Source organism: Labrus bergylta, chromosome 10 (genome assembly GCF_963930695.1).
Source record: "Labrus bergylta chromosome 10, fLabBer1.1, whole genome shotgun sequence".
Taxonomy (NCBI): Eukaryota; Metazoa; Chordata; class Actinopteri; order Labriformes; family Labridae; genus Labrus; species Labrus bergylta.
This window is the reverse complement of record NC_089204.1, coordinates 22,780,956-22,796,794: the sequence shown is the minus strand read 5'-3', so window position 1 is coordinate 22,796,794 and position 15,839 is coordinate 22,780,956. Positions and strand designations below refer to the sequence as shown.

Below are 15,839 nucleotides of genomic sequence, written 5' to 3'. Positions count from 1 at the left end.
AATTGACCCCCACCCGCATTGATGGTTATCATTATTTTAGCTTTTTAAACCTTTACTATACAAGGGCCCTGTGTACCCAGCCCCCCCCCCCCCCCCCCCAAGTCTGACTCAACTCTCTACAACTTCAAGGGGGGAAAGAAGGAGACAGTAAATCTAAGTATCATGTCTTATTTATCAACTGATAATGATAATATATTTCAGTTAAACTATTATGGTTACGTAATGTTTCTTATTAGATGTGGAAACCATTTAAAATAACACAATAATAACCAAAACAACCTAATAAAAAGAAAAAAATCCAACAAGATGGATTTAAAGGATTGTCAAAAATATTTATTTCGCTCAAACTTCACACGTTTTATAACAACATGACCAACCTTTTGTAACAGATATATCTCTTCAGAGCATAATGCTTGATATTACATAAGGCAAACCAATTTTTTTTATTGCAAAATATAAATAAGAGCTTATATACAAAAAGATTGTAAGAGGTTAATCTATGTTTTTTATTGCCATACATTTAAGTACCACCAGAGTACTCTCATAATATCACTGCACCTTTGAGCAGCTATACTAATCACAAAGTACTCAAGTTATCTCACAGCAATTAACCATTTAAAAAAAACGAGGAGTTTGGCATTCTCACTCTGGACAAGTTTTTTTTACACCACCTATAGCTGTGCTTATACAGTTAACATTCACTGCAATAATGTAACACTAGTTTGTGCTTAAATACAACTCCCCTACAGCAAAATGTCAGTTAATGCACTTGTGGTCACATTCATGTAATTGGCACCAACTCTCTGCAGCACTTTCCAAAAACATTATTCAGAAGTTTGAAGAAACAAAAAGATGCTACAATGGGATCCCCATTAGCTGGAGAGAAATAGCATGTAATAAGATGTAATGTTTTATCTGTGCCAACACATAATCCTCAATCAAGGAAGAGGAACTCCAAGCACAGAATGAGAACCAAACTGACCTTCACTGAAAGTCTACACCAGCAGCTAAAAATAAACCTGGGGTCAGAAACTGGTTCACAGCGATGAAATGTTCTATATGGCAGACTGAATTCTCCAAAGGGCTTCAAGTTAATGTAGAAACTACAGCATGAAGATTATTCTTCTTTCAAACTGAGTTGAATAAACTGATACTTTCATAACTCAATCTTTGATTTCATAACTCCATCTTTGATGCAGAACACAGTGTAACACAAAACACTTCTTGTAAAACCTTCTAACTACTACCACTAAATAGTCCTGTATACAGCATGTGTGATCAAATATATCTCAACAGCAGGTAGTTTTGTGTGGAACTTGTCTCTGTGTGCTCAGATCAGTCAATATACTGGGAGAGCCAGCGGAAACCGTCTCCATATCCTTGTCTCTTCAGCACGCTGCACATGAAAACCTCCATTGGCCTCAAATTCAGCTCCTTCAGTGACACGTTGCCCTGAGAGGAAACAAAAAAAGGACATTAAAAAACAAAGACATACATTTGAATCCCTATCAAAACATTTGATTTCCACTCACAGTAGATACAAATGTATGAACAGTATGTGATTCTATTTATTGTACTTTAAGGACTTAGTGTATTTTCTGTAGAGCTCTGGTCAGACTCAATGATTCACTGTCACTTTTGCATCCTGCTTTCTGCCGCACGCTTCTTGTTTTTTGCAGAGAAACAGAAGGCGGTTAACAAGATTTACACTAATGAAGAACATTTTGCACAAAGCAGGTATTGCCCCCCCACTGTCACAGTATTTCATTCACAGTTATGATTGCCCTTGGCAAGCCAGATTTGCGTGTTGTAAAAGAAACACACAGTTTTTAATTATCTGGAAGCAACAGTGGGTAAAAACACATTTTTCTTCCCTGTTGAAAGGAAGGTAGGTCTGACCTTGACACATTTATGAAGCTCATTTTTTTTATAATTCAGTGAAAATGTCTTTGAGTAAAACAGAGAAAGGGAAAATGTGTTATTTTACAACATACATATGAATCCAAAAGTGACCCACAAATAAAAAAAATGAAAAATGTCTTTCATTCTCACATCCACACTAACCTGATCCAGAATGATATTTTACATTCACATATTTAACTCAAAATGTTTTATGTTATTGACTATTTGACTGTCCATTGTCTCACGGTCAGTTCTGGTTGTCATGCTATCTCACAAATAAAGAAATATATACATAAATTGAGAAATATATATGAAATTATTATATATTTTTAAATGTTGACCAAACAACCAATCAGCATATTATCATTACCTTTCCAGTTGTATGTCCATGAAGACCAAACATTCCTCTGAGTGCATCTTCACTGATGGCCTCAGGGCGGTCTATCTTATTTCCCAGGATGAGAACTGGCACGTTTGAGATGGTATCATCTGTTAGCAGGGCCTGCAGACAGGAAGTGTCATATAGAGAGACCATCATTTATATCAAACCTTTAATCCGTGTTTTAATATACAAGAAGGAAATGTAGGAACTCACATCAAGTTCAACTTTAGCCTCTGCTAGTCGCTCGTGATCAGCACAGTCCACCATGTAGACGATACCGTTTATGGCTGGGAGGTAGTTCTTCCAGATCCTCCGTGCTGCGAGAGAAAAACAATCTCAACATTTTCTAAACAAGTAGTAGCTGAAAGTGCATCAAAATGATATCCTCCTTATCTCACCTTGTGTGTGACCTCCAAGGTCAAATGTCGTAAAGGTCATTCCAGCTATGGACAATTCCTCAGATGCTGAGGACAGAGGAGAGAAGCCCTGACTTTAGATAAACACACAAGGCGTATTGCTTAAAACTGACAATGTGAAATCGCCGGCTGTACTTGGATGTAGCGTTGGCACGTGCTGTCCGAGCCGGTCATCTCTGAGCATGTGCAGGAGCGTTGTCTTTCCAGCATTGTCCAGACCCAGGAACACTAGCTTGCCCGTCTTCTTGTACAACCCTGATGATAAATAGAAAACCAGCAGATGATAATTTCATAAAACTCCATATAAACTTCTATTTTGTTTCTGAGTCTTTAATAAGAGCAGGAGATCAGCTGTAATTACAAATAGTCTGTTCATCATCCTCAGGAACCCTGTTTACATGATGACATACACAAGATGTTTGTGGTATTTATCATTTATTGGTATCTTGTTTTAGAAGTTTGTCAAAAAACATGTGAAAAATAATTAAATAAACAAAACAAAAGTACATTTCTGATGACTCCAAATAACCTTTGTTATCAAGTGTACATTTAGAGTTTACAAATAACCTTTGTTATCAAGTGTACATTTAGAGTTTACAAACAGCCTTTTTTTGAGTCATACCGATCTACTGATTCAAACGCACTGTATTCTTTTCATACACTGTATTTTTTAATGCAAGACATTTTCTCTGTACTTCCCTAGTTTCCTTTACCTCTACGAACAAAAGCACAAACAGTAATTCAGAATGGAATATCTTTTTTTTCAAATACCTACTGCCTAAAAATGTTTCTCACACTTTCGAAAGACACCTTGAGAAGCTTCCTATCCAACAAGACCGTATGCATGCATGTATAGACCCAGTGTGTGGTTCATTAGCTGCTGACGCTTTTTTATTTTTGTCACATTGGTCTGTCATGTTAGGCAGTTTTGCCAGCCTTATCTTGTCAGAGCATTTGACATATTTTCATGCAAGTAAATCAAGTGCAATACTTTACCTAATAGTTGCAAGACACTGCTGAAGCCACGGTAGATCCAATCAAATATAAAAGACATTTCTCTTGTCAACCTGTAATACAGATTATAATAACGAGATGATTTACTGATTTGCCATAATAAAGAAGAACGCAGCAAAAGACACCTAAGGAACCTCTCAGTGATGAGGTTACGTTAAAGTCGACGCCTGTTCTCCAGTCTTACACCAAATAATAACATCAAAGCACATTTTCCGCAATTCATTTCATATACTGTTGCAAAAGGACATGGTTGTGTTGCAGAATCGTGCACTGAAGCTCATTGTTAATGGTTATTCCTGACCCTGGATTACTCTGCTGGTATGTGTAAGCTGTGTGTAATCACACAAGGTTTAAAGTAAGAAAGGGAAGGAAGGCAAACTGAGCAACAGACGGGCTTCAGATGTTAGTTTGTCTGGAGAACTGTCTCACTGATCTTCCTCTGACTATTTTTATGACAGGTTGTGCCAAGGACACTTGATCTAGGCAGTCCCCTCATGCTTTCCTCTCTCACTCCCTCAGACACACACACACACACACACACACCTGTCACTCTATATGGGACTTGATGTGCTTGTTGATGTGAGGCCACAGTGACCAAAGCGTCTGGAAATTACACAATTGTTGATTACTTTATTAAACTGAGTAAATCTGTAAACAGCAAACGCCATTCATAAAGTAGAGCATTTAATTACCACGTCATTTGACACAAAACTATAACATAAGGGGCTTGTTCCACTGAGGCAACCCTGACAAGCGTTATGCCATAAATAGCAGCAGGTTGTTATGCATATCTCCCCTACAAATATCCATATACAACACCTAAAAACCTCACAGACCGTTAAATGAACGCCTACTCCTCAGAAAAGATGGTTTCAGTGATTTATTTCATCATTTCTGCCTCGGATCGGCTTCACACAAGTAGCTAGACATCACCTGGCACAGCGTAAACAATGACGAGTTAGTAAACAATAAAACAGCTCGAAGAGGTCTGAACGTTGCTCAGTGACGTCTGAAAAGTGTTTCAAAAAGTAATTAACAGGAATTAATATGGATGTAGTGACTGAAAAATAGTCAGTGGTATATTTAATTCGGGTGTTACCTTGGACTGCCGATAAAATAAGCTGGCCGGCCGCTGGTTTTTGGTCCAAGCCTGTCCCGTCGACTGACATGAAGCCCACAAGTTTGACAGTTAACCGGAACTACGTCACTAGATTACAGCGCAAGAGGGGCGACGATATCTCGTTCTTAGTTTTTTCCATTTAACTTGTTTGATTAACAAAACACAAAAAAGCTTGTCGACATACACAGAATCTCGCTATTTTTTTAAAATTTACATCACAATTAATCATTCAGGTGTGCGTTTGCAAAAGTGCAACTATTTACCCCTTTTATGTTTTATTTCGTTCTTCACCTCTTCACCTCGGTAACTCTGCGCTTTGTTACTGTTATTCGTATTTCTTTGTGTTGTATATTTAATCGTATTTACCTATTGTTTATGGCCTATTTCTTATATGGACGTTTAATTTAATTCAATCTCTAATGCAATTATAAGTGTTATATTATAATTATTCCCTTAAAGGATTAATTAAGTAAATCTGATTCAAGTACTTCTACTTGTTTTTCTATACAGTAACTAGTATAAGAACTAAAGTTGAACTTCAATGTCAATTTATTTTGAATGGATGAATCCAAGACTTAATTTCATTGAAAATGTTTTGATCTAGTTTCATTCACAATTTTAAATCTTCCGAAATTAAAACCTTTGTTCTAAAATTACAAATCTAGATAAATGCTGTAACAAAACCTTGAATCAGATTTGCCTTTTTTCTTTTGCATCTAAACTTTGATTCTACCTCCCAGAACTGTATAATGAGACTCAATGCAACAGAATTACCTGACATAAAGGTAACGTCCATGTCACCATAAAAAATGCAGAAGACAGGAATTGTAAGGGACTGGACACTAGGGGGCAGCCTTGTAACAATGAGAGAAATATAGACCACAGACATCTGTTAAGAATGTAAAGAAAATATTGCTGACAACTCTCACACTAACAGATGTTTTCATTAGACTTGAAGTCTTGGAAGCAACAGATGAATGTATTTAGAATCTAGAGCAGTTTTATGCAATTGTTTTATTTTACAGTGCTGGAAAAGCGGGGGGGCATTTTACACATTGACAATAATTTAACTCAAGAAGATCTTTTAAAGGAGTTCAGCATCTTATATAAGGCATTTCTATTTGTACCTGTATGTCATTCATGAATGCAAATCTCCAAGATCCTTGTTAAATAAGTGAATTTCGTTGGTCAATACATGAGACATTTTACTTTTTTTTTCTTTTGCTACACTATCTAACCACTTTCTCTTTGTCTACAGGGAAACAGCTGACCCAAGCCTCACCATCCATATCCCATCCCTTCACCCTATTGGTTCCTAGAGTAAGACAATCTATTCTAAGTATTCCTTTAATTGATGATCCTTTCACTCTGCTCCAATCCAAACAGCTCCGCATTTATTTCCTCTCGTAGTAGAACCATTGATCAACTGCAAAAAAAACAACAAAACACAATACAATAAACAAATAGGTATCAGATTCACATCAATCTGATCAAGTTTAGAAGATATTGAATAAACTGGACTTTTGTTTTTACAGCAATCTTTTTAGAAACTCTACCTGATGAGGGGATAGGTTCTGCTTTTCCACAAGGACATGTCTAAAAACAGAATGAAACATTAGTTATGTTAGAATAATCATGGAGAAATTAAGTCCAACCTAAAACTCTTAGAAGTCTTTTTTGTTGCAAAAAGGAATGAATGAAATCTTACTTCATTGACAGCGGCTTTAGCCTCATCCACAGAGCAGCAGTACGGGCTGTCGCTCTCCGAGACACACGTGTTTTTGCTGTGTTGCGAGATAAATAGTCATTTATAACCAAGATGCCATGAATGCATACAGTTTAGTGTGCACATTTCCAAAAACAACGGTATGTTTAGATGTAGCCTCTTAAGAGAAAGAACAGTGTTTACCAGAGCAGTTTACCAGCACTGGTCTGCTGGGAAATGAGGGCTTTCCAGAAGTTGTTGGTGCTCTTGATTACTTCAATGGCAAAGTCCTGAAAAATAAGGAGGAAAAGTTTTCACTACAATTTGCAGGGACTTGTATGTCTGTCAAATGACATAATATATATTATTCATCTGTTTGAAGTATGAACACGGCACAAACACAGAGTAGACATTTTAACAAGGCAGAAAAGCATCAACATTAAAAACAATGAATCAGCAAAATGTGTAGGTTGACACCTTGTCTTTGAACTCCTCGTTGAAAGCAAAGCGGTTTTCTGGTTTCCCATCTGGCACCTTGTACCTCTTGAACCAGTCCACCGTGGTCTCCAGATAACCAGGTTTCAGACGCCGAACATCACTGATGTCTGATAACAGATTAAAACATGAAGGAAAACAAGTTCAGTAACTCAGATAATGAGTGACCAAAAACTCAGGCAAAACGATTGGGGGGGGGGGGGGACCGGGGCTTGAATAAATCCAGGTGCTTACTGTTCAAGTCTTTGGCTTCAGGGTCCTCTACGTTGATTGCAATCACTTTCCAATCAGTCTCACCCTCATCGATCATGGCCAGGATCCCGAGCACTTTCACTTTGATTACCTCGCCACGGGAACACACCTACACAGGACATTTCAGCAGGCCGTTCACTTCTGTTATCGTAAGCAGTATCATACTGATTTTTTGATTGTCATTAGGCTTGTACAGGAAGACAGGCAAACAGGGTTGTCAGTGCTGTACCTTACTGCCGATTTCACAGACGTCGATGGGGTCGTTGTCGCCACAGCAGCCAGTGTCTCCGTCTTTGTGTGCAGGATCTTCCCATGTCTGAAATATAGAAGAACATGCTAGAAGAATCTAGTAAAAGCATTATGCCGCTGTCTATTTCAATAAGCTCTGCAGGATTGGTCTCACACCGTCACAGGAGTAACTGATATCATTCAAACAAAAAGCGTACCTGAGGAATGGCTCCATAGTTCCATATGTAGCCTTTATGTGGGAAGACGTTGGCAACATATCGCAGTTTCTCTTTCTTCACATCTTGCTTTATTGGGTTCAAGAGATCTTTTGTAGCAATCTGAAAATAAAAGATATCCTTGTTGTCAAATGTGAGAAATAAGTAATCCAACTGGTTTTAAAATAAAATGTGTGTTTCTCTGTAGCAAAGGAAACCGTTCAAGTCGAAATACAATTAAAATGATTTGTACGACTTCGTTTCCATTTTTTTAACTCTGAAAGTCTAAAAATAGTTATTCACAATATAAGATCTTGATTAAACGTCAGCTTACAGATTTCATGTTCATGTTCTCTTCATGAAATGATTCACAAGCTGCTGGATGAACTGATAAGTACATTGTGGCCCCGCTAAAAATGCATCTCTTTAATTTGATTTGTTTTAGTTAAAGATTTTATTTATCTCCACATCATGACAGGAACTACTCCTCCTGGGGTCAACACACACAAACATGAACTCATGTGGCAGAGAGTACTTTATTATTAAAAAACCACAGGCAAAAGAGAACAATAAGGAAGAGTGTTAAAGACTTTATACCTCCATCTTTGCATTTGTCCATCTTGGCACTTCAACAACCATGTGAAAGATGTCCTGTAAGAGACAAGAATCAGACACAATTACCTTAAATGATCAAGTGACTTAAGTTGACAATTTAAAAACCCATGCTGACAAAATCCTTGATTCCACTTTGGTCACACACTTTCCACAAATAGGATTAATTGTTTCATTTCACAGAGACAGGATAATAGATGATCTTCTGCAATCACAGGCCATATTGACACAGCATGGAGAAAATACAGAGTAAAGGCCGTTGCCTTTTGCAAACAGACTGTGACACTGCACATTTTGGAAATCATTACTGAAAATAGCTACATGTCTGTGATTGATAAAACTGAAGTTGAAGTAAACTCTGTATCCACGGCAGCACTGCAGGTGTCATTCAACATGTAGGTAGATTTGTAGGGTACACATATTTACTGGGGTAAAGGTGACAGGTGCTATCTTACCTTGCTCTCGTCAGCATAGATTGGTATGTCATGGAATGGTGAGATGTACTTTCCTTCAGCATTTTCTGTAACACAGTCGGATTAAACAGGTAATGAGTATAACAGAAAGATAAAGTATCATATGTCTGTGAGTCTATTAAAAAACTCTGTGTCCTGCACAAGGACAAGTATTATGTCATCATCATGTTTGGTGGATTGCCAAGGGAGTACACAGATTTTCATAATGGCTTCCTTTGATTTCAGGCTTAAGTTGTCCAAAAAAAAAGAGAAAATAAATGTGGTAAGTTTTTTGGCAGATGGTAGAAATTGACAGTGAACCTAACAGAGCTGAGAGTGCAAGTTTAGCTGCCAGGACCAATCATAAACTTCTGCCCTGCTTGATGCAGCAGCAAATGCTTAGAGTCCTTACTCCTGCTTCATCAGAATTTTTATTCTTTATTCTACCATGAAGCATAGAGGGGGTCTGAATTTATCCACATTGGCCCCGTGAGGATCGAAGACACTCCGACTCTGTTGTCATTTTGAAAGCAAAACTTTCTATGCACAATTTGAGTCTGTCTTTTATCTAAGGAGCCACGTCATTAATCTCCTTAGTTTTACAGCTTTAATGATAAGTTTTCAATTGTATACCTCTTGTGTTGACCTTTAGTGACTTTGAACATTTCACTGTCTTTTCTTTCTTTCTTTTTTTTTTTGCCGTTTCATATATTTTAAACATCTATTTCAATCTGGACACTTTTGGATGTGCTGTTCCAATATTTTGAAGCACTTTGAATGGCATAATTATTGGAGAAAAAAAAACAATAAACAAGTGTAAGTTTTAAGGAGTATTGTGTGCATTCAGAGATGAGGACTTGTCACTGACTGACTTGAGACTTGACTTGGGTGCATCTTTCAAAAACCATCAAAGTATGACCCTAAACTATGAGAGAGCTTCAGAAGACCTGACATTCATAAGGATTTAAAAAAAAAAAAAAAATCCAGTCTGTGGGTTATTCACATATTATGAACACAGAGGGCGTAGTCCCACCGACAACAAGCTTTTATTGTTTTATGTTAGGTGACGTGGTCAAGCCCTTTGCAATATTACCCGACATAAAAAAGTTTCTTCATCAAAATCAGGCAAGAGTGTTGGAGTATTTATTACATGTCAGAAATCCAATCATCCCTCCAGGACCTGCGGTACTCATCAAAACCGGCAAAACTGGTTGGCGCACGTAAAAATAGTTCACACCAAGCCATTACAATTACCCGGATGAGAAGCGATGTGAAGGCAAACTTACAGATTCAAAAACACACGTGTGAAATATGCTACTGATTTAATAAAACAACCCAAAGAGAATGAATGAATAGGTGACACGTGGGAAGTTGCAGCTGGCCTGTCTATGTGGTGTGAGTGGTTTACGGAAAGCCTGAAAAGAAGCAAACAATAAGGAAACTTTGACATGCGCACTTCGTTTCTACTTACTGAAGAACAGGCGGTAGCTCAGGGAGTTCGGGTTCCCCCTCTCTTCCACTGTGTAGCTCATGTTTTAGATGAAGGGTTGTGTTGCTTTCTAGGTGTCGGATGGAGGATGGCGGCGGCGGCGGAAGAAACCACTGGGGTAGTACTCGGTAGTACTGTAGGCAAGAGGGCACAGCGCATGCGCACTTTTCTGGTGCGTTTAGGGCGGTCGGAATTATGACCAATGAAACTCGTAGTTCAAGTGCGAGTGTAGCCTTGTAGAAAACAAATGTGAAAGTTACCTTTGTGCAATTTCGAGCTGCCCTGTCCACCTTTCCTTTACCTAGCTGACTGACCTACTTGTTGAAATGTGCTACGTTGTTGGGGAAATGTGCTTTATAAAGTCGCCGTGCTTCGCCTCACTGATTCTTTTACACCTTTACTCTTCTAAAATTAAAACTACATTTCACAATTGTAGTTTTTTCCACTACAGTTGTTTCATAGTAACTTTGTCACTTATATTCTTTACTGGAACAAAATATAGTCATGTAATAAAATATCAGGTTCGATTACAGATAAAGATGTAAATGCCACTGAATTAATTATTGAACCCTTTATAGTACATTAACTTGACCAAAGGTTTTATCTGTAATTTACGTTTTTCTTTGATTATTAAGTAAAGCTACCATTTTTTACTGTCATCAATTGCACATTGTAACCTACGACTGTGAAAAGGTATCCCCATCTCAGCTACTTTTCCATCTTCAGGTGAATGCCTGTCAATTTTAATTGTTGTAATGTATTAGCCACGATTTTGATGAGTATAAAAATGTTTCCACGTGAATCATTACCCCTATCCATTGTAAGGTAACTAGAGTGGTCCTACTTGCTTGTTAGGGTAGTCAACTCCAATTCTAAACATGTGCTAGCAAAATAATTCAACTTCTACAAAGAAGAATCAGAATATCTTGCCTATATTTCGAATCTAGTCATTCAAAATAAGAAAGCTTTGTGGGCAGATAGCTATCAGTAGCCAGTTGTCACTCATAAAGACAAGTCTTTTCTGCCCCCTCTGCCTCCTTCTAAATTTGCATTAGCTCATGCCAATCAGTCATCAGACTGCTGGATGATATGTAGTGACGCTTTGATTGGGCCTTAAGCTTTTTTGACAGTGAGTCAGACACCATCGTGCCTTTTGGGGAGGTGAACTGTGCTTGTGCAATATAAAGCTCTATATACTGTACAATAAACTGTATATTGTACATTAATGTTAACATCTGTTTGCTTTGCTTCAAACACAGTGAAAATACAGGAAAGCACTTTAAATAGTACATGTTCTTAGTATCTTTTTTCAGTGTTGGTGGACAAGAAGTCAGTGTTTTCTAACCATCTAAATTTGATCATATTTCAATATGTTATATGGTTCAGGCTCGAATTTTAACTGCCTGTGGAGTTTTTTTTTAAAGGAGGAAAAAAAAGACAAAACATAAATGTTTTCCAAAGTGAATATTATAAAAAACAAGGCTGTGGGGCAAGCTGATGCACCATTGGCTGTTTCCTGGCTCCCCCTGGACGTCACATCCCGGCGCAGCGGGTCGTGCTTCCTGCCTTTGCGAGAGAGGGGACGGTGCTGACGGCTGGGAGGACGAAAGGAGAGACAAGAAAGCTTTAGGGAAGCTATAAGAGAGAGGGGAACGGCCCAGGTTTCCACCGTCCGTCGGGATCTCAACACCCCCATTTATCTGTAGCTGCTGAATCTGTCACCGAATCGGCGCTGAAGATGTCTACCATTCGTCAGCTGAGCGAGAGCAGGGCCATCCCGACCAGGACGGTGTTGATCAACGACACAACGCAGCTACCTCATGACTACTGTACCACCCCTGGAGGCACTTTATTTTCTACCACTCCCGGAGGTAAGGGGATATATATCTCTACTTTGACACCTTACTTCATAAATTCGAGTATATTTAGACAACTGCGCTGTTTTAGCTCTTGCCGAACCCCTTACTGCCCATCATTTCACTGGCTCGAGCTGCCTTGTCATCCTGATCAAAACAAAAACAAAGCTAAGCCCCGCCCCCACAATGTCTGGCTGCGGTTTGATTGGCTTATATACAGCGCAGAGATTTTGAGACCTATTAAATAAATAGATAAATAATATGACATCATATATGTATCACATTGTTTGAAATAGAGACAAACTACAGCTACCTTTTTTTTTTTGTTTAAAAAAATGAGGTACAATCAGATGATGAAGAGATCAATTCTTTTACACAAAACATCATAGGTGGACCTCTCATCAAAATATATATATATATATATTATATATATTTAAATGATTGTAGGGCCACCTAAGTTGTTGTTAGGTTTGAAGGTATTTTATAACAACTAGCATACACCAGGGATGGGCAACTTTGGTCACAGCAAGGGGCCACATTCATTTAATTCTCACTGCCAGAGGGCCAAATTGTAGAATACAAGAATGATTACAGTCGATTATGTCTCACATTTAACTCAACGTATACCAGTGATCAAATATTATTATGGACATATTTCTGGTTTTCATGATTTCATGGCAGATTTTGTCATGTTTCCGATTAGCTGATGTGTAAAAATTGACCTGAGGGCCACGTTGGGGGTTGATGGGGGCCGCATGTGGGCCCCGGCCCGCCAGTTGCCCACCCCTGGCATACACAGTGTACCTCCCTGGCCACAGTATCTTTTTTTGGAGACACTGATTATTGCAAACTAAAACATGGCGAGTTGCCGGAGGGTGTACAACCACATTAAGTGTTTAACTTGAGATGATTTGTAGCAAGAGAGGAGGGCTTTAATCCAAGTCTGTCTTTGAACTCACAAACATTTGACACCACTTAAATGTCTTGAGAAACGCAACTGACAAGAACTTAACACGTGGGCTGTTGCAGGAACCCGGATCATCTATGACCGTAAGTTCCTGCTGGACAGGCGTAATTCTCCCATCGCCCAGACTCCCCCTGCTCACCTGCCTGTCATCCCCGGGGTGACCAGCCAACATGTCCTGAGCGAGAACAAGAAGAACGAAACCAACAACCACATCAACAACCGTGATGGCAAGCCTGCAACTGGTAAGATTTACAGAAGGGGAGAAGTAACTTGTTTATGTAAGGAAGCAAGTGTTTCCTATTTTGTTGTTGTAGTGTGATAATCTGATTTGAAGTCCACCGTAGTTATAAAAAAAAACAACGCAGCATTTTCCATACTTGTCTCAACAACTTGTTCATGTTTTTTTCTTTTGTTTTAAAGGTGATGATGCCCAGTTTGAAATGGACATCTAACTAATTGGAACGCCACCAACAGAAGAAAATGACCTGGCATTACACTTGCCAGAGGCTTGGCTTGTAGAAACCAATGTTGTGAGCCCTCATGGCAGCCATCTTCTTTAGCTCTCTGTCTCGCTGCTGGATGTAATGTATGTGAGTGTGTGTGAGTGTGTGTGTGTGTGTATACTTCGGGGATTCAGTACATCATACATACAGGTTAAACTCTGCGTGGCCCTGGAAGCTAGGTTTATTTGTATTGGTTTCCATGCTTAAGAGTCACTACCACACAGCAGGGAGCTGGCCCTGAACATTGATTACCCAGACAGATTGTCCATTTGGTAGATTGCAGTGCTCATACAGCTTTCTGCAAATCAAGATTATAAACAGAGCACACTGTACATCCGATAATATTCCATAATAATTAAGGGACACTGTGTGGAATAAGTGGCAATTTTAGGACCTGGCCTTAGAATCACTCAAAAGCTTTGATATTCATCACAGTCTTTGGTTTGGAAGACCCTTGTGAGCATGTTTCTTTAAGTGATTTAGTTTTTTTTGGAACTACTTGAAAAGCTCCACAATCTAATATTGGTTGTTTGGTCTGTTTGGTTTCCTGTGATGGTCTGTAAAGGGATGCTGTGTTGTGTTTATTTAGCAAAAAGGTGACGTTTTCATGCCATTCCAAGATGTAAGAATCCTTTACCAACACAGTTTTCAGTTTTCAGGGGTAAACTTTTCTTATGAACGAACTTAAGGCTGCGGTTTTGATTGCTTTGTAATAATCAAAAGTTTCTATTTCCCCCCCCAAAAAATAAGCTCATTGTAAATCTGAAACAAGCGTATCAGTTACAGAAATACTTCGGGTAGGTAACCCCCCCTAACCGTAACCCTTCATTATAGAATAACAGTATCAAGACACACAATCAAGCTCAAATGTGACCTTGTAATGAATCTTTTTAAACCTTTCTCTCCTGCCACAAAGAGTTTCTACGCTTTCTTTCAGATTTGAGGGTTACTTTTGTTTTAGGCAAGAGATTAGTTTTCATAATTCCAACATGAATTCATTTGAAACTTTGCCACATCTGCCGGGTGTTTTTAAATATTCAGAGCATTTAGAATATTGTGGAAATGGTTTATAGTCCGATGCTCATTTTCTGGGTGAACTGAAATGATCCAGATGTTTTATATGCATTTTATTTTTGAATACAGTTTTTCAGTATTGAGGGTATTGGTTTGGGTACAAGCACTGTCAAGCATTTATTTTAAATGTCAAGGAGTTTGGAAGACATTGTTTGCATGATGTTTGACAGATGCTGTCCATGATCTACACATCTGTCCCCAGTGTCCTTCATGTATCCTTTATAGTTCATGTGTCATGCCTACCCATGCCTTACTTCACATCAATGCAGTGTAAGAATTGGTTCCTTGTCGTCAATTTGTACTTTCAAACAGATTTTTATTTTTTCACTGTAACATTGAACAGGTAACGTTGTAATCAGCAATTGAACAAAACAATTTTTTGACCTAATTCATTTCTTCAGACAGCAGCTGCGAAGTTTGAAGTTTGATGATGTAAATCTCATGTTTTGATTTTTCAGTTCAGATGGCAATGTGGCCACATGTTCCTGCAATCCCAACAATATGTTGGGAGTTTTTTACACGACAATGATAGTCCTGCCTGATTATTATACTGATATACACCAGATGCAGCTGGGCAAATAAATCTCCACGAATGTCCTGTTTTTCAGTTGTATGGCTGAACTCACTGAATGGCTGGATTGATGTCTATCGAAGATTTTCCTTTTTCTCTTTTTGGCTCTGTCATTCATGGTCATGTTTGCTGACCAACACTTTGAGGGATTTGTTTTGAACCCATTTTGCATTGCACATTTTAAAGCGGTAAAACTCTTTGTATCTGGCATCATAATTCAGAATTTCAAATCTGTTTGGTTTGACAATGAGGGCTTAACATTGTTTGCTGAAGGAGATTTGAAATAAAAATGACTGTAACGTTCTGTTCTGATTTTGAATAACTTCAAATGAAACTGCAATGCCACTGGACATTGTTGCTGCAAGATCAATAAAGTTCCGTAACAAATAAAATGAGGTGTTATGTTTTTTTGTTCTTTGTTTTGCTGGATTTTGTTTAAGCAAATTTGGCGATTACAAAACAACAAAACAGGACTGGAACAATGAAGTCTCTCCCGTCTGTTCACCTTAATAACACTCATAGTAATTTATGTGTAAGAAAAACTCAATCCCTCTTTCCACATCTGGAATGACACATTGCAATAACA

General features: G+C 38.4%; 3 protein-coding genes across 3 annotated transcripts; 1 reads left to right on the top strand and 2 right to left on the bottom strand.

Moving 5' to 3' along the window:
- Positions 1–311: 311 nt before the first annotated feature.
- sar1ab (secretion associated, Ras related GTPase 1Ab) lies at positions 312–5,032 on the bottom strand. The gene is made up of 7 exons (XM_020630920.3): positions 4,814–5,032; positions 3,697–3,767; positions 2,836–2,955; positions 2,683–2,748; positions 2,498–2,601; positions 2,273–2,404; positions 312–1,452 (listed from the first exon to the last, which is right to left on the bottom strand). Exons 2-7 carry the CDS (start codon positions 3,752–3,754, stop codon positions 1,336–1,338), a joined length of 597 nt encoding a protein of 198 aa, XP_020486576.1. The 5' UTR covers positions 3,755–3,767; positions 4,814–5,032; the 3' UTR covers positions 312–1,335.
- Positions 5,033–5,830: 798 nt separating this feature from the next.
- On the bottom strand, positions 5,831–10,423 carry ppa1b (inorganic pyrophosphatase 1b). The gene is made up of 11 exons (XM_020630902.3): positions 10,265–10,423; positions 8,797–8,861; positions 8,327–8,380; positions 7,733–7,852; positions 7,516–7,602; positions 7,269–7,395; positions 7,017–7,144; positions 6,744–6,829; positions 6,543–6,618; positions 6,391–6,430; positions 5,831–6,260 (listed from the first exon to the last, which is right to left on the bottom strand). Exons 1-11 carry the CDS (start codon positions 10,323–10,325, stop codon positions 6,229–6,231), a joined length of 876 nt encoding a protein of 291 aa, XP_020486558.1. The 5' UTR covers positions 10,326–10,423; the 3' UTR covers positions 5,831–6,228.
- A 1,410-nt stretch (positions 10,424–11,833) lies between these two features.
- eif4ebp2 (eukaryotic translation initiation factor 4E binding protein 2) lies at positions 11,834–15,645 on the top strand. The gene is made up of 3 exons (XM_020630903.3): positions 11,834–12,153; positions 13,168–13,347; positions 13,526–15,645. The coding sequence occupies exons 1-3, from the start codon at positions 12,021–12,023 to the stop codon at positions 13,555–13,557; spliced, it is 345 nt and encodes a 114-aa protein (XP_020486559.1). The 5' UTR covers positions 11,834–12,020; the 3' UTR covers positions 13,558–15,645.
- Positions 15,646–15,839: the final 194 nt, after the last annotated feature.

Bases quoted from the DNA above. Each gene is read 5' to 3' on its own strand.
- sar1ab (XM_020630920.3), bottom strand. From the start codon at position 3,754: ATGTCTTTTATATTTGATTGGATCTACCGTGGCTTCAGCAGTGTCTTG. The intron at 2,405-2,497 runs GTGAGTTCCTAC...TCCTGTCTGCAG, and splicing joins AGGCTAAAGTTGAACTTGAT to GCCCTGCTAACAGATGATAC. The intron at 1,453-2,272 runs GTAATGATAATA...GTTTCCTCTCAG, and splicing joins ATGGACATACAACTGGAAAG to GGCAACGTGTCACTGAAGGA.
- ppa1b (XM_020630902.3), bottom strand. From the start codon at position 10,325: ATGAGCTACACAGTGGAAGAGAGGGGGAACCCGAACTCCCTGAGCTAC. The intron at 6,830-7,016 runs GTGTCAACCTAC...CTTATTTTTCAG, and splicing joins ACGAGGAGTTCAAAGACAAG to GACTTTGCCATTGAAGTAAT. The intron at 6,619-6,743 runs GTAAACACTGTT...CTCGCAACACAG, and splicing joins AGTGCTGGTAAACTGCTCTG to CAAAAACACGTGTGTCTCGG.
- eif4ebp2 (XM_020630903.3), top strand. From the start codon at position 12,021: ATGTCTACCATTCGTCAGCTGAGCGAGAGCAGGGCCATCCCGACCAGG. The intron at 12,154-13,167 runs GTAAGGGGATAT...GGGCTGTTGCAG, and splicing joins ATTTTCTACCACTCCCGGAG to GAACCCGGATCATCTATGAC. The intron at 13,348-13,525 runs GTAAGATTTACA...TTTGTTTTAAAG, and splicing joins TGATGGCAAGCCTGCAACTG to GTGATGATGCCCAGTTTGAA.